General features: G+C 36.1%; 2 protein-coding genes, 1 long non-coding RNA gene and 1 pseudogene across 3 annotated transcripts; 1 reads left to right on the top strand and 3 right to left on the bottom strand.

Moving 5' to 3' along the window:
• Nucleotides 1-8496: 8496 nt before the first annotated feature.
• Nucleotides 8497-8829, top strand: LOC146946663 (uncharacterized). The gene is made up of 2 exons (XR_015028264.1): nt 8497-8593; nt 8678-8829. It is a non-coding gene; the product is annotated as an uncharacterized LOC146946663 (long non-coding RNA).
• Nucleotides 8830-13655: 4826 nt separating this feature from the next.
• LOC146946662 (uncharacterized) lies at nt 13656-14154 on the bottom strand. Its single transcript, XM_085748281.1, has 2 exons — nt 14076-14154; nt 13656-13975 (listed from the first exon to the last, which is right to left on the bottom strand). Exons 1-2 carry the CDS (start codon nt 14152-14154, stop codon nt 13656-13658), a joined length of 399 nt encoding a protein of 132 aa, XP_085604407.1.
• A 901-nt stretch (nt 14155-15055) lies between these two features.
• LOC146946661 (uncharacterized) lies at nt 15056-15955 on the bottom strand. The gene has a single exon (XM_085748279.1). It carries the CDS (start codon nt 15953-15955, stop codon nt 15056-15058), a length of 900 nt encoding a protein of 299 aa, XP_085604405.1.
• A 10791-nt stretch (nt 15956-26746) lies between these two features.
• LOC146946660 (secreted RxLR effector protein 161 pseudogene) lies at nt 26747-27424 on the bottom strand (annotated as a pseudogene).
• Nucleotides 27425-27936: the final 512 nt, after the last annotated feature.

Below are 27936 nucleotides of genomic sequence, written 5' to 3'. Positions count from 1 at the left end.
CATATCACATAATCATGAATTCATTCACAATTTAACCACAACAACATCATGTTTCACCAATTTGAGCAAAAACAACGAAACACCCATTTCTATACAACTTAAGCATGAAAATTCAACATCAACAACTTAATTATCATCAAATTCACATACTCAAACATAGCATCAAAATAAGAGCATGAATTTCACCACTTAAATTCACAATAATCACTTTTCACAATTAAACACTTATGAATTTGAGTAGACAAGAGATTATAACTTAAAGATTATGAATGAATACTATCCCCCTTACCTCATGTACTTGCAAAAAGTAAAATAATCGTATTAGGGTTTGTATTGTATTGGTCATGCCTTGAGAAGGCTCTCAAGGGTTGTATTTTTAGCCCTCTATGGGCCTGTTTTATGATTACTTAGGCAGCTAGTAATAGGGCTAATTGAGTAATTAGGCGGCTTCTAGAGGCTTCTAGAAATAACATAGGGCGGCGTCACGAGGGGGCGCGCCAAGGGCCTAAAAGCCCGTCTGAAGGGCGTCTAAGGCCAAACGGAGGACTTCGAGACCTTCAGAAGGGTCTCTCAGGTCCTTAGGAATATTATGACCGTCCACAGCCCCCAAAGCATGAGCCTTGGGACGAGGCGAAGTGATTGATATGTTTGAAAAAATTTGTTATGTTATGTGTATCATGGAGCACGCCCGCAGGGTAATCCCCAAGATGTTTGAGAGCCCCCGAGGGTCTGTGTTTAATTCAGGTTCAGACTACCCTCCCAGAGAGGTCCTAGGATTTTCGGATAGCCCCTAAAGGTATGTATGATTCCTCGTTTTGAATTGATGGCCCATCCAGCCCCTCAAGCATGAGCCTTGGTACGAGGCGAGATGGTTTCGTGATGGCGATTACTTCATGCATTGGTGGCGACCTGTTTTCTGAGGCGAGTTCATTCGAAGAACGACTTCCGGGATCTCGACGGCTCAGGTTTCATGACCTTTCGTTGGTGTCGACGTGTCCGAATTGCAGCTCCCTTGTCCACGTGTCTCCACTGACTGAAGGACATGGCGCATTTTTCGAGGCGACTTCAGTGTTATTAAAGTGCGACTGTTCCTTTCTCATTTTTCATTTTCTCTTTTCTCTTTTTCTCTGGTTCCTTTCGTCGCAGCTTCTTCAACTGTTTGCTCAAGGTTTTTAGCTTATTCAGGTATTCCTTTTTCTTTCTTATTTTATAGCTTTTTCCTTCGCTGTTTTTAGTCGTAGATCTAGGAGATGGTTTTGATTAGGGAGTGTGATCGTACGAGAAAAATCATTGAGCCCACCGATCCTTTGGAGAGAGAACAGCTGAGGAAAGATTGTCTGAGGCATGCCATAAAATCGAATGGGATGTTTACAATTTGGAACTTTATGGGGGGAATTTCATGAGCGACTTATCTAGCGATAATAGCAATAGCTAAGGTAGCGATAGTGACTGTGTATTTCTCTATGCTACCTCAAGAACAGGTTCTAAGGAAGAAGCCTGTCGAGAGATTTGCTTATTTCAGGGGCAGGCACTCGAATAGAAAGGTGAGGTACCGAAATTGCCGGTTTCTAGGTCTAGTGAAATGACTGGTTTCGCAGAAGAGGTTCGTGTGGAGTACTCCCTTTATACTGATGTTCCTGATATCAATTTTTTTCGATGTCAATTGGACATTTCCTAGACTGGGAACGAGGAAGATGTGGTGGTGCTGTCTTGTGACACAGACGAGCGTGTTTGTGACTAGGAGATGGACGGTGTAACGCTCTCCTTTTTATTTAAATTATTTTAATTAGTTTTAGAATATATTTATATATTTATATGTATATGAGTGATATATGATTTGTTGAGATTAGATGTCTTTTTATAATTTAATTAATATATTTTGTTGAGTGATATTTTGTTATGTTATATGTTGGTATTTACTAGCATAATATATTTGTTAATTGTTATAGATATATATTTGTTATTTGGTGTATTATTATATATTTAGTAGAGAAATATTATTTATTAGAATCTGAGGATTATTAGTGTGAGTGGATTTGGGGGTTAGAATAGAAAGAAGAATAAGTTGTTGGGCCTAAATAGATTTGGGACGAATATTTTAGTATTATAAATAGAGAAGCTTAGGTTGGAAAGAGTTTACCCTAAACCGCTTTTTGGAAAAGAGGAGAACAAGAAAGAAGAGAAGAGAAGAGAAAAGTCAAGAGAAGAGGAGAATACCTTAGGAAAGAAGAACGCTGCTGCTGATTCAGGAATTAATCTAAGGTGAGGGTGAGACTATCTTGCATTAATATTAAGTTGTTAAATCATTAGATTACATCTAACAAGTTGGGGAGAGTTTGTGAGAATTTGAGAATTAGGGTTTTGAGAGAGATTTGATGATTAGATGATGAAAACTTGTTGAATTGATGTAGAAATTGTGTACAGACCTTAGATAATCCATAGGATGATTATTGGAAGTAGTTTTGAGGTTAGCTCCATGAGATTAGGTGAAACTTGAAGAAAATCTGCATTCTGCCCGAACTTTGATATTAAAACTGGTATTGATCGGTGCGGAATTGGTCTTAGGTGTAAACACGAAAGTTGTAGGTATGGATGTTAGCTTTCTAATGCCATTGGTCTCACGTCAAAACGATTTATAGAACCTGAGTTATGGTCAAATTACTGCACGTAGGTCACAGTGAATTTTTATGGACTTTCGGCACAACTTTTCCGAATTTAAAATGAAAACTGGTGTTGATCAGTACAGAATTGGTCTTAGGCGTAAACATGAAAGTTTTAGATAATTTTGTTAGCTTTCTAGTGGCTTTGGTTTGACGTGAAAATGATGTTTGATATTTGAGTTATGATGAAAATACTACAGGGAGGTCTTAGCAAAATTGTACGGTGACAGCATTCTCTGTTTCATGTTTTTGCGTTTTGTTCATATGTTTCTGTTTTGAATTGATCTTTGTTGTAAACATGAAAGTTGTTGATATTTGTGATATCTTTCCAGTAGCTTTGGTTTGACATGAAATTATGTTGTGGATAATTTATTATGTTTTTACAGAGATACATAGTGAATTATTGTTGATGTTTAAATACGATGTTATATGAAGCTGTTTATGATTGATGAATATGATGTTTTAAGATGTTGTTTATTATCATTTGATATTATTATATTATGATATGACATGAATTATTTATGTGATCCATATGTTGTCAAGATGCTAAGATGTTAAGACGTTAAGATGATAAGAGTTGTTAAGTCGTTGAGTCGTTATGAAGTCATCAAGTTGTTAAGATGTTATGTTGTCAAGATATCAAGATGTTAGGATGTCATAGATGTTCATGAAGTTGTCTAAGTTGTACGAAAGTTATGTCGTTGCATTAGAGTTGTGTCGTTGCATAGTCAGAGATGGGGGCTTAATGTCCGACAGGTCCTTTATGACCTTAGAGATGGGGGCTCAATGCCCGATAGGTCCTTTATGATGTCCGACAGGTCCTTTATGACCTTAGAGATGGGGGCTTAATGCCCGACAGGTCCTTTATGACCTTAGAGAAGAGGGCTTAATGCCCTAGTGGTACCACAGGCATAATGAAGATGTCTAAGATGATTTAAGATGATTTGAGAAGTAGAAGTTGCATAGTCGAGTCGAAGTTGTTAAGATGTTGAGATGTCAAGTTGTTAAGATGTCAAGTTGATAAGTTATTAATGAAGTGCTATGATGAATGAAGACGAATGATTTATGATAAGATGTTACGTGAGTTATAATTATGTTGATATATGAAGTTGATTACGAATTTGATTATGAAGTTGTTTTCGGTAATGCTATGTTTTGATAATAAAACGAATTAACATCTTGACAACATAACATCTTAACAACTTGATGACTTCATAACGACTCGACGACTTAACAGCTCTTATCATCTTAACGTCTTAACATCTTAACATCTTAGCATCTTGACAACATATGGATCACATAAATAATTCATGTCATATCATAATATAACAATATCTAATGATAATAAACAACATCTTAAAAAATCATATTCATCATATAACATCGTATTTAAACATCAACAATAATTCACTATGTATCTTTGTAAAAACATAATAATTATCCACAACATATTTTCATGTCAAACCAAAGCTACTGGAAAGATATCACAAATATCAACAACTTTCATGTTTACAACAAAGATCAATTCAAAACAGAAATATATGAACAAAACGCAAAAACATGAAACAGAGAATGCTGTCACTATGCAATTCCGCTGAGACATCCCTGTAGTATTTTCATCATAACTCAAAGACCAAACATCATTTTCACGTCAAACTAAAGCCACTTGAAAGCTAACAAAATTATCTAAAACTTTCATGTCTACGCCTAAGACCAATTCTGTATCGATCAATACCAGCTTTCATTTTAAATTCGGAAAAGTTGTGCTGAAAGTCCATAAAAATTCACTGTGACCTATGTGCAGTAATTTGACCATAACTCAAGTTCTATAAATCTTTTTGACGTGAGACCAACGAAATTAGAAAGCTAACATCCATACCTACGACTTTCGTTTTTACACCTAAGATCAATTCGGCACCGATCAATACCAGTTTTAATATCAAAATTCGGACAGAATGCAGATTTTCTCCAAGTTTCACCTAATCTCATGGTTCTAACCGCAAAACTATTTCCACGAATCATCTTATGGATTATCTAAGGTCTGTACACAATTTCTACATCAATTCAACAAGTTTTCATCATCTAATCATCAAATCTCTCTCAAAACCCTAGTTCTCAAATTCTCATAAACTCAACCTACAACATGTTAAATCTAATTATCAGAATTACAGACATAATATTACTGAAAGTTAGTCTCACCCTTACCTTAGAATTATCGATTGGCAGCCCTTCTCTCTTCTCTTTCCCTTCTCTCCTCTCTTCTCTTCTCTTCTCTCCTCTCTAAACCTCCAAAAACTGATCGTACGTTCTATGTCTTTCTAAACCTAACTTCTCTTATTTATAACCCCTCATCTAATTTTTCTTACACCTCAAAATTACTCTTTTCCTCATAATCTTATTTATTTCTAAATTAAATATATATCTCTCCCACTTAATAATATTAATACACCAAATAACAAATATATCTCTTCACTGAATAACAAATATATTTCTACACCAGATAACATATATATTTTCACACAAAATAACAAATATATTTCTATACTAAATAACATATATATTTCTACACAAAATAACAAATATATTTCTACACCAAATAACATATATATTTCTACACAAAATAACAAATATATCTCTACACCAAATAACAAATATATTTCTACACAAAATAACAAATATATCTCTACATCAAATAACAAATATATTTCTACACAAAATAACCCCACAACTTAACATTTATTTTATTTTTGAATCTTATTTTATTAAACAATAAAATAAGTCACAATGTCTCATAAATTTCTCTAAAATCAAATAAATCACATGAATTTTATAAATCACACTAATCATATAAATATATTCTAAGACTCATTTAAAATAATTAAATAATCGAAACGGGCGTTACAACTCTACCCCCTTAAAAGAATTTCGTCCACGAAATTCAAAGCACAAGAGAAAAATGAATTTAATTATTACTTAAATATCTTAAACAAAATAATAACTTCAAACATGACACAAAAACCACATTAAAGTTAGTCAGTCAAACATGATCACTTAATAAAACATAACCGTTAAATAGAAAACACAACGACAGTATTCTACCCTCACACGACACAACGACTCATCTACTTGGCCGGACGGACCGACCTACTCTGATACCAATTGTAACACCCCGTTTTTCCAACATAAAAATTTCATAATAAAAATCAGAGTAATTCAACTTAAACGGAATGTCACATTCTTTTTCTAAAAACAAAAACTGAATAAATAAATATTTATCCTTCAAAATCCAATATCATATTATTTTAAACTTCGCAGCGGAATAATTTCAACAACTTAAATAATCTTTGGCACAAGGACCTCAATATAAAATCTCATAAAACTTAGTTCAACATCAATTCTTGAAAGATTCATAAAGTAATAATTAAGGAACAGAAAGTAAAGACATAATCCCATCCTGTAACGTATCAGAGCACCTAAAACACACTTGTGAGAAGTCCACTCACTACCGCAACTAATCTTGGTTACCTGCAAGTTACCCATACGAAGAGCAACATTTTCAAGCAAAGGGGTGAGATTTCACCAACAACAATATTAATCATATAATTCATCAATCACATTTAACAACTTAAACTTCATTAACTAGTATCATTAATCTTCCTACATTAGTCATAAACTTCATCTTATATTATCATAATAAACAATCATAAACATCATATATCATCTTAATCATAACATCATATATCACCTTAATCATAACATCATATATATCATCATAAATATCACAAACATCATCACGTATCATCATTAGTAAACATGTAGCATCTTATCATAAATCACATAGCATCATATCATAAATCACATAGCATCTTATCATAAACAACTTCATAATCAATCATCATAAGTAACTTTATAATCAATCATCATAAACATCATAATCATTCATCATCTTAAGCATCATAATCATTCATAAAACACTTCATTAATAGCTCATCAACTTGACATCTTAACATCTTAACAACTTCGACTCGACTATGCAACTTCAACTTCTCAAATCATCTTGACAAATGCAAATGCATGTGGTACCATTCTAGGGCATAAGTCCTCATCGTCGTGGTTGAGCATAAATATACTTCTAGGGCATAAGCCCTCATCGTCGTGGTTGAGCAAAAGCTCCATCGTCGTGGTTGAGCAAACTCCATCGTCGTGGTTGAGCAAAAACTCCAGGGCATGAACCGTCATCTTTAAATGAGTATGCATGGACTCAACATGTTACGTCTTAGAAACTTCATGAAAATCTATGACATCTTAACATCTTGACAACATAACATCTTAACAACTTGATGACTTCATAACGACTCGACGACTTAACAACTCTTATCATCTTAACGTCTTAACATCTTAGCATCTTGACAACATATGGATCACATAAATAACTCATGTCATATCATAATATAACAATATCAAATGATAATAAACAACATCTTAAAAAAATCATATTCATCAATCATAAACAACATCATATAACATCGTATTTAAACATCAACAATAATTCACTATGTATCTTTGTAAAAACATAATAAATTATCCACAACATATTTTCATGTCAAACCAAAGCTACTGAAAAGATATCACAAATATCAACAACTTTCATGTTTACAACAAAGATCAATTCAAAACAGAAACATATGAACAAAACGCAAAAACATGAAACAGAGAATGTTGTCACCGTGCAATTCTGCTGAGACCTCCCTGTAGTATTGTCATCATAACTCAAAGATCAAACATCATTTTCATGTCACACTAAAGCCACTAGAAAGCTAACAAAATTATCTAAAACTTTAATGTGTACGCCTAAGACCAATTCTGTACCGATCAATACCAGTTTTCATTTTAAATTCGGAAAAGTTGTGCTGAAAGTCCATAAAAATTCATTGTGACCTACGTGCAGTAATTTGACCATAACTCAAGTTCTATAAATCATTTTGACTTGAGACCAACGACATTAGAAAGCTAACATCCATACCTACGACTTTCGTGTTTACACCTAAGAAGATCAATTTGCCACCGATTAATACCAGTTTTAATATCAAAATTCGGGCAGAATGCAGATTTTCTCCAAGTTTCAGCTAATCTCATGGTTCTAACCTCAAAACCACTTCCAATAATCATCTTATGGGTTATCTAAGGTCTGTACACAATTTCTACATCAATTCAACAAGTTTTCATCATCTAATCATCAAATATCTCTCAAAACCCTAATTCTCAAATTCTCATAAACTCAACCTACAACATGTTAAATCTAATTATCAGAATTACAGACTTAATATTACTGAAAGTTAGTCTCACCCTTACCATAGAATTATCGATTGGCAGCCCTTCTCTCTTCTCTTTGTCTTCTCTTCTCTTCTCTTCTCTTCTCTTCTCTTCTCTTCTCTCTAAACCTTGTTTTCTCCAAAAACTGATCGTACGTTCTATGTCTTTCTAAACCTAACTTCTCTTATTTATAACCCATCATCTAATTTCTCGTACACCTCAAAATTACTCTTTTCTTCATAATCTTATTTTTTTCTAAATTAAATATATATCTCTCCCACTTAATAATATTAATACACCAAATAACAAATATACCTCTTCACTGAATAACAAATATATTTCTACACCAGATAATATATATATTTCCACAAAAAATAACAAATATATTTCTACGCTAAATAACATATATATTTCTACACAAAATAACAAATATATTTCTACACCAAATAACATATATATTTCTACACAAAATAACAAATATATCTCTACATCAAATAACAAATATATCTCTTTATATGGATGTAGGTGGACAATTGGAAATGGGCAGTAGGTCAGCGTGATGAATGATCCATGGGTTCGAGGTGGTCATGGTAGCTGGATTCAATCCCCACAAAGTCAGGGTGTGCATAGTTTGCGTGTGTCTGATTTGATAGTTGACGAGGAACGAGTTTGGGATATTGATAAACTTGAATCTCTGTTTCCAGATGATATGGTGCAAGCTATTCTCGACACACCACTCTTTGCAGAAGTTCAGAATGATAAAATAGCGTGGATGATGGAACGTAACGGGAGGTATACTGTTAAGACTGGTTATAAACTTGCTATGATGGAGTTGCTACATACTGATCGGTTCCATGTTGAAGGAGAGTGGCATAGACTTTGGAATGTGAATTCCCCTCACAAAGCACATAATTTGTTATGGAGGATTTGCAGAGGGTGTGTTCCGACGCATCTCCGACTACAATCACGGCATGTACAATGTGAGGTGATATGTCCCTGGTGTGATACAGATGTTGAGAATGATTGGCATGCTTTTGTGGGTTGTACGGTGGCGCGTGAGAGTTGGCATTGGGCAGGCCTTTCGACTGTGTTGCAACCGCGAGTTGGAACTGTGAGCAGTTTGGCAGATTTTGTTTTTGATATATGTCGTTCCGAAAGCCGAGACATTGCTGGCCGGGTGGCTTCACTTCTTTGGCAAATTTGGGCTGCACGTAATGATGTCATTTGGAATGCCACTCATCATACTTCTACAAGCATTGGGAGGGCGGCACTAGATGCTTGGCAGCAATGGCAGGAGGTTCATAAACATCCCCCACAACCGGTTGTGCAACACGGGCAAAATAGAGTGCAAGGTAACAGCTCAGTTTGGGAGAAACCGCGCGAGACATGGTTGAAGTGCAATGTGGATGCCGCGTTCCATGAAAGTAACCATATTACATCTTTTGTGTGTTGTGTTAGAGACTCCCGCAGGAAATTTATCTCAAACAAAATGGCAGCGGGCAAATATGACAGTTTTGGAGGGTGAGGCAGTAGCCTTACTCGAGGCTCTTCACTTTGCTGATGCGAACAGATGGGACCGGGTTGTCTTCGAGTCCGACTCATCTACTCTAGTGCAAGCTCTATCGTCTCCACGTCAGGGTGATTTGGAATTCTATGCTATTGTTTCTAGTATTATTTATCACTTATCTTTACATTCCAACTTCGAGGTGCAGTTTGTTAGGAGACAAGCGAACATGGTTGTTCATAGTTTAGCTAGGGCGGCCTGTTCTTGGGCTAGTCACCGTATTTTTGATTCTTATCCTTCTTGTATTGAACATTGGATGATTAATGATAATAGTTAACTTTGTTTCAGTCAAAAAAAAAAAACAAATATATTTCTACACAAAATAACAAATATATCTCTACATCAAATAACAAATATATTTCTACACAAAATAACCCCACAACTTAATATTTATTTTATTTTCGAATCTTATTTTATTAAACAATAAAATAAGTCACAATGTCTCATAAATTTCTCTAAAATCATATAAATCACATAAATCTTATAAATCACACTAATCATATAAATATATTCTAAAACTCATTTAAAATAATTAAATAATCGAAACGGGCGTTACAACTCTACCCCCTTAAAAGAATTTCGTCCTCAAAATTCAAAGCACAAGAGAAAAATGAATTTAATTATTACTTAAATATCTTAAACAAAATAGTAATTTCAAACATTACACAAAAACCACATTAAGGTTAGTCAGTCAAACATGATCACATAATAAAACATAACCATTAAATAGAAAACACAACGACAATATTCTACCCTCACACGACACAACGACTCATCTACTTGGCCGGACGGACCGACCTACTCTGATAACAATTGTAACACCCCGTTTTTCCAACATAAAAATTTCATAATAAAAATCAGAGTAATTCAACTTAAACGGAATGTCACATTCTTTTTCTAAAAACATAAACTGAATAAATAAATATTTATCCTTCAAAATCCAATATCATATTATTTTAAACTTCGCAGCGGAATAATTTCAACAACTTAAATAATCTTTGGCACAAGGGCCTCAATATAAAATCTCATAAAACTTAGTTCAACATCAATTCTTGAAAGATTCATAAAGTAATACGTAAGGAACAGAAAGTAAAGACATAATCCCATCCTGTTACGTATCAGAGCACCTAAGACACACTTGTGAGAAGTCCACTCACGACCGCAACTAATCTTGGTTACCTGCAAGTTACTCATACGAAGAGCAACATTTTCAAGCAAAGGGGTGAGATTTCACCAACAACAATATTAAGCATATAATTCATCAATCACATTTAACAACTTAAACTTCATTAACTAGTATCATTAATCTTCCTACATTAGTCATAAACTTCATCTTTTATTATCATAATAAATAATCATAAACATCATATATCATCTTAATCATAACATCATATATCACCTTAATCATAACATCATATATATCATCATAAATATCACAAACATCATCACGTATCATCATTAGTAAACATGTAGCATCTTATCATAAATCACATAGCATCATATCATAAATCACATAGCATCTTATCATAAACAACTTCATAATCAATCATCATAAGCAACTTCATAATCAATAATCATAAACATCATAATCATTCATCATCTTAAGCATCATAATCATTCATAAAACACTTCATTAATAGCTCATCAACTTGACATCTTAACATCTTAACAACTCGACAACTTGACATCTTAACATCTTAACAACTCGACAATTTGACATCTTAACATCTTAACAACTTCGACTCGACTATGCAACTTCAACTTCTCAAATCATCTTGACAAATGCAAATGCATGTGGTACCATTCTAGGGCATAAGTCCTCATCGTCGTGGTTGAGCATAAATATACTCCTAGGGCATAAGCCCTCATCGTCGTGGTTGAGCAAAAGCTCCATCGTCGTGGTTGAGCAAAAAATCCATCGTCGTGGTTGAGCAAAAGCTCCAGGGCATGAGCCCTCATCTTTAAATGAGTATGCATGGACTCAACATGTTACGTCTTAGAAACTTCATGAACATCTATGACATCTTAACATCTTAACACCTTGACAACATAACATCCTAACAACTTGATGACTCATAACAACTCGACGACTTAACAACTCTTATCATCTTAATGTCTTAACATCTTAACATCTTAGCATCTTGACAACATATGGATCACATAAATAATTCATGTCATATCATAATATAAAAATATCAAATGATAATAAACAACATCTTAAAAAATCATATTCATCAATCATAAACAACATCATATAACATCGTATTTAAACATCAACAATAATTCACTATGTATCTTTGTAAAAACATAATAAATTATCCACAACATATTTTCATGTCAAACCAAAGCTACTGGAAAGATATCACAAATATCAACAACTTTCATGTTTACAACAAAGATCAATTCAAAACAGAAACATATGAACAAAACGCAAAAACATGAAACAGAGAATGTTGTCACCGTGCAATTCTGCTGAGACCTCCCTGTAGTATTGTCATCATAACTCAAAGACCAAACATCATTTTCATGTCAAACTAAAGCCACTAGAAAGCTAACAAAATTATCTAAAACTTTAATGTGTACGCCTAAGACCAATTCTGTACCGATCAATACCAGTTTTCATTTTAAATTCGGAAAAGTTGTGCTGAAAGTCCATAAAAATTCATTGTGACCTACGTGCAGTAATTTGACCATAACTCAAGTTCTATAAATCATTTTGACGTGAGACCAACGACATTAGAAAGCTAACATCCATACCTACGACTTTCGTGTTTACACCTAAGATCAATTCGCCACCGATCAATACCAGTTTTAATATCAAAATTTGGGCAGAATGCAGATTTTCTCCAAGTTTCACCTAATCTCATGGTTCTAACCTCAAAACCACTTCCAATAATCATATTGTGGATTATCTAAGGTCTGTACACAATTTCTACATCAATTCAACAAGTTTTCATCATCTAATCATCAAATCTCTCTCAAAACCCTAATTCTCAAATTCTCATAAACTCAACCTACAACATGTTAAATCTAATTATCAGAATTACAGACTTAATATTACTGAAAGTTAGTCTCACCCTTACCTTAGAATTATCGATTGGCAGCCCTTCTCTCATCTCTTTGTCTTCTTTTCTCTTCTCTTCTCTTCTCTTCTCTCTAAACCTTGTTTTCTCCAAAAACTGATCGTACGTTCTATGTCTTTCTAAACCTAACTTCTCTTATTTATAACCCCTCATCTAATTTCTCTTACACCTCAAAATTACTCTTTTCTTCATAATCTTATTTATTTCTAAATTAAATATATATATCTCCCACTTAATAATATTAATACACCAAATAACAAATATACCTCTTCACTGAATAACAAATATATTTCTACACCAGATAACATATATATTTCCACACAAAATAACAAATATATTTCTACACTAAATAACATATATATTTCTACACAAAATAACAAATATATATCTACACCAAATAACATATATATTTCTACACAAAATAACAAATATATCTCTACATCAAATAACAAATATATTTCTACACAAAATAACCCCACAACTTAATATTTATTTTATTTTCGAATCTTATTTTATTAAACAATAAAATAAGTCACAATGTCTCATAAATTTCTCTAAAATCATATAAATCACATAAATCTTATAAATCACACTAATCATTTAAATATATTTTAAAACTCATTTAAAATAATTAAATAATTGAAACAGGCGTTACAATGACAACGCGTTCAGTGCCATGGGGGGAACAACGGGCGTTCAGTGCCACGGGGCGATGAACGAATACTCAGTGCCTCGGGGGGATGAGCAAATGTCAGTGCCACGGGGGGGATGACAACGCGTTCAGTGCCACGGGGGGATGAACGAAATATTTAGTAGTCTTTGTAATTTTTCTGTCGTGTTTGATTCTGTAGTCGATAAGGCGATCAATTTAAAATAGGGTGCCTCTTTAAAAACCCCTGCTCTTGCAAGGGAAAAGAGTGCCACCCTATTCCTTCTATTAAATGAAAGTAGAAGAAACAATGTCAGGAAATATAAAGAGGCGGCAAGTACATGAGTTTGTGCTCGCCCTTAGAAAATGCAATAAAGTAAAGTTTTCTAATTAAAATAATGACGCAAGTTGACTGCGTTCCAGGTTCTTGGTACCGGATCTCCATTCATCTCTTCCAATTTGTAAGCTCCGTGAGATAGTTTATCTTTTATCTTGTATGGTCCTTCCCAGTTTGGCATCAGCTTTCCGATTCTGGTTGGGGAGACTACTTGCTTCAGTACTAGGTCGCCTTCTTTCATTTCCCTATGTATGACCTTGAAGTTGAATCGGCGAGCGGCTCTCTGTTTTGCGGCGAATTCTCTGATGTGGGCGTTCTCTCGCACTTCATCGTTCATATCGATGGAGCATCTTATTCCTATCTCGTTTGCTTTAATCATGAAACATCAATGTTTAGATTTTTGGTAAGGTATGATAACTTCTCAAACCCGTAAAATAAAAGGTCAGCGAAATTGGAAAACACTGTGTACCTTCTTTAGAGAAGTTATCACGACGCCATGTTGGAGTATTGATTTCTACGGGAAGCATTGCATCAGTGCCGTAAACCATAGTAAATGGCGCTTCTTGAGTTGTTGAATGCGGAGTGGTGTGATATGACCACAATACCTGTTTCTCTTCGAAGTTTGTTCGTCCAATCGAGCAATCAATAATATACAATTTAAAATGTCGTTTTTATAACATGAAGTGATGATGTCTAGAGAATTTTATATAAGTTTAAGAGCAATTTTTGAGCGTGAAGTGATGATGCATAGAGAATTATATATAAGTTTAAGAGGAATTTTTGAGCGTGAAGTGATGATGCATAGAATGATTACTCGGGGTTTACCTCGTGTAGCTGTTCTGCCCAGAGACCTTTGGCGGCTTCTAGTTTCTTTTTGATGTCGTTTAGTATTACTTTGTTGGCAGATTCTGCTTGTCCGTTCGCTTGAGGGTGGATTACCGAAACGAATTTAGTCTGGATGTCGAGATTCTTGCAGAAGTCTACTATTGTTATGCTTGCAAACTGTGTCCCGTTGTCTGATACGATTTCTCTCGGTAGGCCAAAACGACATATAATCTTCTTCCAGTAAAATCTTCTGACTCTTTCAGCAGTTATTTTGGCCACGACTTCTGCTTCAATCCACTTTGCATAGTAATCGACAGCTACTAGCAGGAACTTGAGTTGGCCGGGCGCGAGAGGGAAAGGTCCCACGATATCAACAACCCATTTACAAAAGGGCCAAGGTGAAAATACTGAAGTTAGCTCCTGAGCTGTGGCGTGTTTTTTGTCTGAGAAGCGTTGGCACTTGTTGCATTTTTTGACAAATTCGACGCAGTCGTTGAGCATAGTAGGCCAATAGTATCCCGCCCTCAGTAATTTAGCTGATAAAGCCCGTCCTCCTATGTGACTTCCGCAAGCTCCTTCGTGGACCTCTAGTATTACCAGATTTGTCTCGTTTTCTCCCAAACATCATAACATAGGTGATGCTCGACCCATCCGATATAACTTGCCTGCTACCGTGGTGAACTTTGACGTTTTTTTTCTAACTGTAGCTTCTTCTTCGTCGTTCTTTGGCTGAAAAGACCCTGTTAAATACCTGACTATGGGGGTCATCCATCCATGTTCATCATCTGATATCATGTTAACGTCCATTGCTTCTGTGTTTGGCGTATTTATTATCTCTTGTATTACCGTTCTATTGTTTCCAGGCTTCTTGGTGCTGGCGAGCTTGGCCAGAAAATCTGCGCGGGCATTCTCTTCTCTTGGGACAAATATGGCTTCGAAGAACTTGAAGCCTGTTGCTAGATTTTTGACTTTGGCGAGGTATTTGGCGAGTTGAGAATCTTTGGTCTGATATTCACTTGTTATCGGACTTGTTACCAATTGAGAGTCGTTCTTTGCTCGGAGGTTCTCGGCTCCCATTTCCTGTGCTAGGGTCATTCCAGCGATGAGCGCTTCATATTCTTCCTGGTTATTTCTTGCTTTGAATTCAAACCTAAGGGATTTCTCGATGAGCAGGTCGCCTGGCCCCTCTAAAATGATTCCTGCCCCACTCCCTTTTAAATTGGAGGATCCGTCTACAGAGAGGAGCCAAACATGAGGTGTTTTCTCTTCCGAGGGTGATGTGAGCTCCACCACAAAGTCTGATAGTACTTGAGATTTTATGCTTCCTCTCGGTATGAACTGGATGTCGTATTCGAAAAGTTCGATTGACCATGCTACCATTCGCCCGATGAGATCTGGTTTTCCAAGTACTTGTTTGATGGGAAAATTGGTTTTCACGACGATCTTATGGCTCTGAAAATATGGGCGCAGCTTTTGGGCGGTTATAAAGACGGCTAGGGATAGAAGTTCGATTTTGTGATACATGACTTTGGCGCCCCGGAATACCTTACTTACAAAATATATTGGTTTTTCCCCGGTATTCGAGTCCTGCACTAATACGGAGCTCATGGCGTTGGCGGAGATAGATAAATATAAGAAGAGAATGGCGCCAGTAGCAGGACGATGCAGAACGGGAAGCTGGCAGGAAAGCTTTCACTTTGTTGAAGGCGTCTTCGCACTCGGGCGTCCATGTGAAATTTTCTTTTTTCTTAATGGATGCGAAGAAGGAGAAGGATTTATCATCGGCGCAAGATAAGAAATGAGACAGAGCCGCCAACCTTCCCGTTAGTTGCTGGACTTCCTTTATAGTCACTGGACTTCTCATGTCGATAATGGCCTGACACTTATCTGGATTTGCCTCTATCCCTCGTCTTGTTAACATGGAGCCTAAGAATTTCCCTGCCTGGACGCCAAAGGTGCACTTGGCTGGATTTAATCTCATGTTATACTTTCGAACATGCTGAAGGATCTCCTTTAAGTCTTCTTCATGCCTGTGATCCTTTTTTGTTTTCACCACCAGATCATCTATATAAAACTCCAGATTTCTTCCTATTTGTTTTTCAAAAATCTTGTCCATTGATCACTGGAAAGTTGCTCCAACATTTTTTAACCCAAAAGACATGACTTCGTAGTGGTAGTTCTTGTTGTTGGTCATGAACACTGTCTTGGGTGCGTCTGGGGGGTCCATTTTGATTTGATTGTAGTCGGAATAGGCGTCCATGAAACTGAGAGTTTTGAACCCTGAAGCACTGTCAATCAGGTGGTCAATGTTCGGGAGCGGATACGGGTCCTTAGGACAGGCCATGTTCAAGTATGTATAGTCCACGCACATCCTCCATTTTCCATTGGCTTTTTTGACGAGGACTGTATTGGCCAGCCAAGTGGGATATTTTATTTCACTGATGAATCAGGCGCCTGCCAGCTTCCTCACTTCCTCGTCGACCGCCTTTCTCCTTTCTTCTTTTGGACCATGGGCTTGACGCTTGGATTGACCGCTAGGTGGTGGCATACTATACTGGGGTCAATACCTGGAATGTCCGATGGTTTCCAACCGAACAAGTCCAGGTTATCCTTTAATAATTGCGTCAGAGAGGTTTCTTCAGCTAGATTTAAGGAGGTGTCTAGCTTGGTGGTCTGATGTGGTTCGGGGCCTATCTGGACCTCCTTGAGCTCTTCTGTTGGTTCAATGTGCTCCTGATGGAACTCTTCTCTAGGGTCGAGATCGATCATGTTGACACTCAGTTGGTTGTCGCCAGTCCTACCCTTTTTCTTTGTTTTCTGCAATCTCAAACTATTATGATAGCATCCTCTGGCAATTTTCTGATCTCCTTTGATGATCCCTGTTCTGCCTTTCTCCTCGGGTATTTCATGATCAAGAATTTTGTTGATAAGAATGTGCCAAGGATGTTGAAAGCTGGCCGCCCAATGATGATGTTGTTAGAGTCGGGCGCGTTGATCACCTAGTATTTGACTTTAATTGTCTTGGCATTTTCTCCATATCCAAAAGTAGTCCTCAGAGTTACATAGCCTCAGACGTGTACCTGCTCGCCCGTAAACCCTGCCAGCGTACCTTTGAATGGTTGTAATTGTTCAGGCGCGAGTCCCAGTTTCTTGAAGGCGTCATAATACAGAATGTCGGCTGAGCTACCTGGATCGATCAGAACCCTCTTTACATCCCAGTTGAAGATCTGCAAGGTGACGACCATGGGGTCGTCGTCGTGTGGCACCACGCCCTCCTAATCATTTGGCGTGAATATAATATCTTGCTCCTGCCCGGCATTCGTTACTATGTCGTCTTTAAACATCACTTGACGGACGTATTTTGTACGGGAAATGTTAGATTCGCCGCCTCCAGCGAAGCCTCCAGAGATGGTGTTAAGAGTGTGACGCTCTTTTGGGTCTTTCTCGTGACTCTCTTCTCTCTTTTCCTCACGGGGTTGTCGTTGATCCTCACCCCTCTCCTTTTTGACGTATCCTCTCAGCTTTCCTTCTTGTATAAGTTTTTTTTATCTCTTTCCTTAGCTTCCAGCAGTTGTCAGTAGAGTGTCCCCAGATTCGATGGTATTTACACCATGCCTCAAGGTCATGTCCAATGCGGTCGCCGCGGGGTTTTGGAGGATTTGGGATAAGCTTAGTTTGATATACCTCCTTGTAGGTTTGCTCTGGCCTTGTGTTCAGTGGGGCAAGTCGTCTAGACTGTAGATCCTCATGTCCTGTCTTTTGAAAGTTCCCCGATCTCTGTTTGGGGGCGGGTAGTAGCCTCGGTCCCTGTTTGTCTTGATGTGCCGTTCCTTGGCATCTCTGGTCTTTTTCTCATCGTTACTTTCCTCGTCCTTAATGTAGCATTCGGCTCTGGACATAATTTCTTCCATGGAGTCAGCAGGTTTCTGGGCGAGGGATTCGTTGAATTGCCTTGCTCGCAGCCCGTTCTAGAATGCTCATACGAATAGCTCCTGATTAGGGTTGACCACTTTTATCGTAGCGTCGTTGTATCTGGCGAGATAACTTCGTAAGTATTCATTCGGCTCCTGGCGGACGTTGAACAAACTGGTGGTTGATATTTTCCGATGGCGACTTGCGGAAAACTGGTGGATCAGCTTCTTTGTCATGTCCGGATAACTGTTTATGGAGAATCAAGGCTGATTCATGTACCATCTAAGGGCGGCGTCACTTAAGGTTCTTGCCAGAAGCTTGCACTTGAGTGAGTCTGGAGCCATTAGTATGACCATTCCCGTGTTGAAGGAGGTGATGTGTTCTACTGGGTCACTTTTGCCATCGTTTGAGGATAACGATGGGGACTTGAAGCCTTCTAGAACGGGTGCACCCCAGATTTCTGTCGAAAGCGGTTGTGGTTTGGGTTTGTCTAGTTCGTCATGATGGGAACCTGCCTTCTCCGCCTTCTCCAAGTTCTGTTGTTGCTAGATGGTTTCAACTGAAGCCTATAGAGCCTCGTTTCTTTCGAGTAGCTGGGCGATTTGGGTTCTCATCGTTTCAGCTTCTTCTGGAGTCGCCATATCGATGTGGTTTTTCTCTGAATCTAACTTGAGGTGAGATCCAGGGGTTTCTTTGTGAAGGGTTTCTAAATCGCAAAGTGTTCTACGATTCAGAGGTTTATCTGGTTTAGGTTTAGGATTTCCAAATTGCAGTCTGCGATTCAGAAACGTGGTCAAGGTTACTTTTACCTCTTCCCACAGACGGCGCCAACTGTACTTGCAAAAAGTACAATAATCGTATTAGGGTTTGTATTGTATTGGTCATGCCTTGAAAAGGCTCTCAAGGGGCTTCTAGAAACAACATAGGGCGGCGTCACGAGGGGGACGCGCATAGGGCCTAAAAGCCCATCTGAAGGGCGTCTAAAGCCTAACGGAGGACTTCGAGCCCTTCAAAAGGGTCTCTCAGGTCCTTAGGAATATTATGACGGTCCACCTCACAACAAGCAAATCCTAGCCTTAGCTTCACTTTTGCTCCTTGAATCTCTACCCCCTTCTTGATCTTCAAGCTTTTCTCTTCTAACCCTTTTTCTCTTCCTCTAGCTCCTTCTCTCTATACCTCTCTCAAAAGTTATGTGAATGAATGTGAAACTCTATTTCCTCTAAAGACTAGAGTTTATATAGACTCCACACTAATGGGCTTAACCCTTAAAATGTCTTAATGGGCTCAAAGCTCTCATTAACTAGCTCACAAAGTTTCTATTCACTCACGGTTAAAAATAACGAATAGTTACCGACTCTTAACTAATTACCACAACCCACTAGTAACTTAGTAAAAATATTCATTCCCACTTAAAACGCTAAAAATAATCCTCAATGAAAAATTACTAATTTACCCTTGCTCACAAAATGACCAAAATATTCCCGAGTCTAAAATGACTAAAATACCCTTCATAAGCCAAAATTCATTAATCCCGAAATAAAATACACACTGAGACAAATAATCACAAACAAGCACACATAATAAATAATAAAATAAATCTAGCGAAAATCGGGTTGTTACCACCCCAAAGTTCGATTTTAGTTGAAATAATTTTGTCTTATTGCTTTTTGGCAGAACTTTGGATTACTTGATCACATCTCATAGAAATTGAAGAATTTATCCCTTATAATATTTTTTTTATTTAACAAAGAAAGTATTACAATAGCAACAAATTTTTAATATGTTACTATTAGTCCAAAACATATATCATATAGTCCCAACATCCATCCCATTATTATTGTTATATTAAAATTATAATATTATTAATTTAATAATAAAGAAATTGGGCAAATGAAAGGAAACGACACCTTATTTGCATTGAAAAGAACATTGCAAGTCACATAAACTCGTAGGCAGTTATGGATGAATTTGAGTATTTGAAGGATCGTCGAGTTCGACTTTCATGAATAGCTACTATTAGTTTTAATTTCTTTCGTTGTTGATTTTTAAGTACAATCATTTGTTCCGTTGTTGCTTTTTTTGGTAAAATCCATTGCTTTTGTATTTTTTGTATAATCCCTTTTTGCTGCTTTAACTGTATTTTGTGAACTACATTTTATATTTGTTGTATTTTTTTTGTTTATTGGTTAAATTTACTGTTAACTTTTATATATATATATATATATATATATATATATATATATATATATATATATATATATGTGGCCGCCTCATGAAAATACTGATAGCTTCTTCGTTGACTAAAAGTATTTTACTAAGGCTTTATTTGGATAAACAACTTAATTGAGTGTTTATAGTATAAGTTATTATGTATAAACTAGGCTTGTCTTGATTGAATTATTTGAGCTTGTCTACTAGCATAAGCACTTTGTGACCGTTTGGGAGAACTTTTGAAAGCACCTTATGACATGTAGATAAAGGGATACTGTTTTTATAAGCCATCTTGAGCACTAATGGATAAAGCTGAAAATAACTTATAGAGATGTCATGTGTTATGTTATAAGTTGTTTCCATAAGCTCTTCCAAACAGTCTCACAAATGCTTTTATTGGTAGATAAACTCATATTAGCCAATCCAAAGAGACCCAAATGCTTCTGTTAATTTGTCTTGCCTATGCATTTCTTTTAGCTGCAGGTTACATATTTTGTGTTTAGTGAACACAATATGTACTTTACTTCAGTGCCTATTTATAGACAAAATCACCAAATTTCTTATTATTCAAGGGCCAATTCATTTGACAATATTAAAGATCAAATTGATTGATAAGATGAATAATTCATGGATCGATTTGATAGTGAGTTACACAATTCAATGACCAACTTGATTTTTAATGAATAGTTCAAGGATTGATTTGACAATTGTTTACCCTGGATTTTGGTAAACTACTGAACTGGTTTTAAGACAACAGCGAGCGAGATCAGCCAGCAAATCTCAAGACCGGTTGTATTTGATTGCTCAATTTTGTTTGGTGACTATTCTAGCGAACTATGAATATAACCGTCGAAATCCAGAAACAGGGTGAGACCCGTCGAGATTATCTTTAATGGATCGATGCAAAAGCTTTAAAAATAAAAGCCCGAGACTTTAGTCTTAAAAGAACATCAAGTTTTTTTTAGAGGAAGATAAAGGTTTTTTTATGAGTGGATAGACATTTTCATTCCTCAATTTTTTGAAATAGCCAATACGTCAAATTTTATAAATGTCAATCAATTTAGTCTTTTTGTCAAGTCTCGCCGTTAACAATGCTGACGTGGAGTTCCAAGTCAGCGTCCACGTGAACAGAGACGAATCCGATAAAAACAATTGATATTTTTTTTAAATGAAAGTCAATACAAATAGTTACACTGTTAAATCGATCTCTGTATTATTCATTAAAAAACAAGTTGGTTCTTAAATTATGTCATTCACTATCAAATCGATCCATAAATTATTTATCTTATATATCAATTTGATCATTGTCAAATAAATGCTAAAAACTAAAAAATGTGAAGAATTTGATTTGATTCCATCTCACTTAGGTTAAACCTTGCTCAAACTCTTTTAATTTGGTTACGCCATTGTAATCTTAATGTAATCAAATCAGGTGCATGTTCTTCATTTTCGCTGCATTTCACGCTTTTTTTTTATTTTTATTATTTCGTGATTTCACTGGTTTTGAATTTCATGATTGTTCATGTATATTTGTTGAGTGGTTTCTATGAAAAGGTATTCTACTTTGTGTTCCATTGAAGATTTGATGGGTTGTTTAGATCACAAGAACTTATTGTATTTTAATATACTTTTCTGGTAAACGATTTTTCCTCAAAATTTACATGTTTTTACTTTGAAATTTGAATGAATAAAGATAACGAGGTTCAATGTGTTGTTTACTTTTTTTACCGTGAGGTGAAAGATTCCATTTTTAATTGTTACTAAAAGTATTTTACTAAGGCTTTATTTAGATAAACAACTTAATTGAGTGCTTATAGTATAAGGTATTATGTATAAACTAAGCTTGTCTTGATTGATTTATTTGAGTTTGTCTACTAGCATAAGCACTTTGAAACTCTTTGGGAGAACTTTTGAAAGCACCTTATGACATGTACATAAAGGGAAACTGTTTTCATATGCTAGCTTGAACACTAATGGAAAAGGCTGAATATAATTTATAGAGATGTCATATGTTATGTCATAAGTTATTTCCATAAGCTCTTTCAAACAGTCTCACAAATATTTTTATCAGTAGATAAACTCAAATTAGCCAAAGAGACCCTAATGCTTCTGTTAATTTGTCTAGCCTATGCATTTGTTTTAGCTGCAGGTTAATATTTTTTGTTTAGTGAACACAATATATACTTCACTTCAGTGCCTATTTATATAAAGAATCACCAAATTTGTTATTATTATTCGAGGGCCAATTCATTTGACAATATTAAAGATCAAATTGATTGATAAGATAAATAATTGATAGTGAGTGACATAATTCAGGAACCAACTTTATTTTTAATGAATAGTTCAGGGATCGATTTGACAGTGTAACAATTTGTGTTAACTTTCATTTTAAAAAAAAGTCCAAAAAAAATTCGATCAAATTCGTCCATGTACACATGGAAGCTGACTTGGAACTCCAAGTCAGCGCTTAATGTGACACGTCAACATTGTTAACGACGAGACTTGACAGACGAACTAAATTGATGGACATTTATAAAATTCAGGGACGTATTGGCTATTTTAAAAAATTGAGGGATGAAATTGACCTGTACATGCAAATTTGAGGACCAAAATGTCTTTTCACTCTTTTTTTGTGAGGAAGATAAAAGCTTCATGGAGACTTTAGTCTCAATAATAAACAAATTTAGTCTCTGAGAAGGAGGAAATTTTTTGTGTTTTATGTGTTGCTTATGGGATTTAGGTTTTGCTTCTATGTTTTGCGTTTTATCTAATGTAATGTTGGGGATGAAAACGAAAGTGATGGGTTGGAGTGTGAAAACGAAATGATGCTGGGTTTTTAAAATAAGGATGAAATTGCTGATGGGCTAAAGTTTTGTAAATGGTTGGGCCTTCTTTGCGCTTAGTGCTATATATATACCCCGTTTAAACCAAGTATCCATATATACGCCACTCCTTTATGAAAAAATAAAAAATAAAATGTGGGCCCTAGGCCACCGCACCTGCGGCCTATGCCTCGGGTCGGCCCTGCTTATGAGAGGTAAGAATGGTACTCTAGTGATATTTTGTGGAGTTTGTTAACTCGATCTTGAGGGTGATTATGCTTCGGTGTGGAAACCCCAATTACTTTTGTGGGACATACTCATAAAGCTGGGAAACCCTGATGTATCACCTAACAATACCTTACTAGCTAGTGAGAGTGTGGTGTACCGAGGCTCACAAATAGTGGTGTTGTCTTCTTTACCTGGCCATGTACTCCTATTGGTTTTACATGATTGAAATTGTACTATATTTCAATTGATTAGGTGTGGTCGAGAGAATTGCTTTACCACATATCCATGATAAGCGCCAAATGTTCTTGCTATGATATCTAAGGAATACCGTGCTGATGATATACCAATTATCAAGGTCTTGGAGTTGGTATTTGTAACGCCCTACTTCTATTAAAGTGATAAATTACGGGAATATTACAAACATTCAAGAAATAGACGTCACACCTTCAATAATTCTCAAAAGAACATGCATGAAAATTTTCTCTAAAACGTCGCAACGGATAAATAGCATATATCTCTAAGTAGCCATGTCATATGCATCATAATACATTACCAAATAAATCTTCAGTCTCAACATATGAGTAAAAATCTCAACCATATAAAATAGTCAACACCAAAAGAAAAAGAAACACCGACGTCCTAAATCAGAGCCCTATGCTAAGACTCCAAAAGCGGTAGACGAGGTAGCTCCAAAGCTAGCCTCCAGCAACTCACCAAGCAACGATAAGCTAATCCTGCACGCCGTCTACACCATATTTAAATATGGTGAGGCGGTCAACCGAACGACCACTCAGGGTTAGTTCACATCTTCATAAACAAGCATAATCGAATGAAAAGGTATTCATCAATTTAAACTTCAAATGATTAAGCAAAATGATAATTCAACATCAACATTATTCGTCAACACATATAATTTCACATTATCATAAGTATACAAATCATCAATCTCATCAATCAACAAGTACATAAGCAATTATGACTCATGTGAAATCATGCAATGCGCCTAGACACAACTTCTATATGCATGTGGTACCAATCGTCACCAAGGTAGTCACCTCAAGATGCAACAAACACATCATAATCGTCGCCAATAGTCATCGCCAATAATTGAATACAAAGTATTCGTCGTCGCCAATATGGATATAAACATTCGACTCAACATATGATGCATGAACATATGACTCAAAAATAATGCATATGTTCACAACAAATCATCGCATTCAACATAAACATTTAGCATTCATAAGTTCAACACATCAACAACCAACAACATATTTATCATATTATAATTCATCGACATAAATAACGACATAAAACACCGTCATCAAATTCAACATCATTAACATAGACATCAAAAGTAAACACTTTCAAAGAAAGTCAACACCTTGACCAAAAAGTCAACATTAAGGAATTCAACACAACAAACATCAACTCACCCTCATTTCATTCTACTTTAATCATATAAACTTGATTACAAGACATTCCTTAAGTTATCATACCATTAGAATGCAATTTGACAAAGTCCGTCTTTTGTTCACAACTTTAAAACAAATCTATAAATTCAACCAAAACTAAGCAAACATGTTAAATTGCCTCAACAAAGCATATGCACTAGTCACATATGTTCATAGTAGCTTACGCATACGAGTATCTTAGGCCAATTCCAAGAAATCACAAAATCACACCAAGTTCGTCGCATTTCACAAAAACGATCATTTTGACATTTTCAAAACAAGACATCTTATTTCAAGTATGTAAACCTTCAATTCGATCCTAATCTATCATATAATCATGAACATAGGCCACTTACAAACTATCAAGTCTTAGGCTCTACATAATTGATGTAGAGCCTAAGACTTACAAAATGATATGAAAACCCCATTTCTCTTAAAGGTTAGAGCTTATATATGCTCTACATAATTGGGCTCAACTCACAATGCCTTAATGGGCTAACCCATTACTAATCTATTTCAAAATGTTTCTACACACAGAGGCAATTAATCACATAAGAGTACATATAAACACACATAAAAACAATTAAATTATATCAAACGAAAAATCGGGCTGTTACACACGCTGCGTGAGTTAACTCACGTTGAGTACCGTTTTCGAACAAAACCAAGCAATCCATATTCACATCTCCATTTTTCTTTCCCTCCACCTCCAAAAACCCAAAAAGTGCGATTTTTTGGGTCAAAATCTTCATTCCAAATCATTGCAAATCGTCAAGAAGCAAGTTTCTATGCTCATCAAGCATCAAAGAACATGTAATGTATCATTAAAACTCATTCGTTTTTCCTAATTTTTCTGCAAGGTTTGTCATTTTTTTGAGCTACTGTGTAGGGCATAGCGTGAGTTAACTCACGCAAGTTGTATGGGCTGCGTGACTTAAGTCACGCTGAAGAGTTGAAGGCAAAAATTGACGGATACCTTATCCATATTGGTGCAAATCAAAGAACATCTTATGTAGTAGTAAATGTGCCAGGCGTGGACTTGGGGGAGGATAAGGAAGAGGACTTTTGGAAGACTATGTATTTTCCACAACTTCTCGAACATGATAGCGACATTGCTTACATGTTTAGCGTGATGGTTGAAAATAAAACTTTACATTTATGTCCGATCCATTGAAGTGTAATATTTATTAACGTGTAATAGTGTAATTTGTTCGAATTTGTGCACCAGAATCAGATGTCTCAACATCACCTGACACATCATACACATCATCTGCTAACGCGGTCAGGATCATAAAACATGGATCACTACTCCCACTTTTTAGCCATAAAATATGCCAAATTAGAAGTTGAGAAAAGGATAAATTATAGCTGACGGTACCTGAGATTTTGAACATTAGCTGCTATAATTCCTCATGAACACAAATACCCGGCTTGTTCCTCAGTTTCTCAAATTGTTTGACATCTAAGGCCATTGTGAAGATGTCAGCCAGTTGTTCTCCAGTAATCACATGCTCCAGAGTTACTACTTTGTCTTCAACAAGATCCCTAATGAAGTGATGTCGGATGTCAATATGCTTTGTTCTGCTGTGTTGTATAGGATTCTTGGAGATGTTGATTGCACTCAGATTATCACAGTACAATGTTAGAACACTTTGTTGAACATCATACTCTTCCAGCATTTGCTTCATTCAGACGAACTGAGAGCAGCTACTTCCTGCAGCAATATATTCTGCTTCTGCTGTTGATAGAGACACAGAATTTTGTTTCTTGCTGAACCAAGACACTAGATTGTTCCTAAGGAAGAAAAAACCTCCTGAAGTACTTTTTCTGTCATCTGCACTACCTGCCCAATCTGCATCACAATAGCCAATCAACTTGGAATTTTCACTGTGAGAGTATAAAATTCCATAGTCTGTGGTGCCGTTTATGTACTTTAGAATCCTCTTGACTTGAACCAGATGACTCATTTTGGGCTCTGCTTGATATCTAGCACAAACTCCTACAACAAAAGTTATATCAGGTCTGCTTGCTGTAAGATATAGAAGGCTTCCAATCATGCTTCTGTACTGACTTTGATCAACAACTACACCATTTTCATCTTTGGACAACTTTAAGTGAGTGGCTGCTGGTGTTCTCTTGTGACTGGCATTGTTCAGTCCAAACTTCTTTACAATATTCTTGGCATACTTGCTCTGGGAGATGAATATTGTATCTTCCATTTGCCTGACTTGTAGACCAAGAAAGTAAGTCAGTTCTTCCACAAGACTCATCTCAAATTCAGACTGCATCTGATGAACAAAATATTGAACCATCTGATTCGACATTCCTCCAAACACAATGTCATCAACATAGATCTGTGCTATCATGAGTCTTCCTTTGTCCTTCTTAACAAACAAGGTCTTGTCTGTTCCTCCCTTCTTGTACCCTTGATGGGTTAAAAATTCTACGTGTCTTTCATACCATGCCCTAGGAGCCTACTTTAACCCATACAGTAACTTTTTCAGCTTGTACACATGATCAGGAAAATTTGGATCAACAAATCCCTTTGGTTGCTCAACATAGACTTCTTCATGAAGGTACCCATTGAGAAAGGCACTCTTCACATCCATATGAAAGAATTTGAACTTTAGAATACAAGCCACTCCCAAGAGTAGCTTTATGGATTCCAGTCTGGCAACAGGTGCAAATGTTTCATCAAAATCTAATCCCTCTACTTGTGTATAGCCTTGTGCAACCAGTCTTGCCTTGTTTCTTGTAACAGTACCATTTTCATCTGACTTGTTCTTATAGATCCATTTTGTCCCAATAACATTTATGTCACTTAGTCTTGGCACGAGATCCCACACTTCACTTCTTTTGAACTGGTTGAGTTCTTCTT

This window comes from Medicago sativa, chromosome 2 (genome assembly GCF_051527215.1).
Source record: "Medicago sativa cultivar Bolivia chromosome 2, Bolivia_mono, whole genome shotgun sequence".
NCBI lineage: Eukaryota > Viridiplantae > Streptophyta > Magnoliopsida > Fabales > Fabaceae > Medicago > Medicago sativa.
This window is presented reverse-complemented; position numbering and strand designations above follow the sequence as displayed.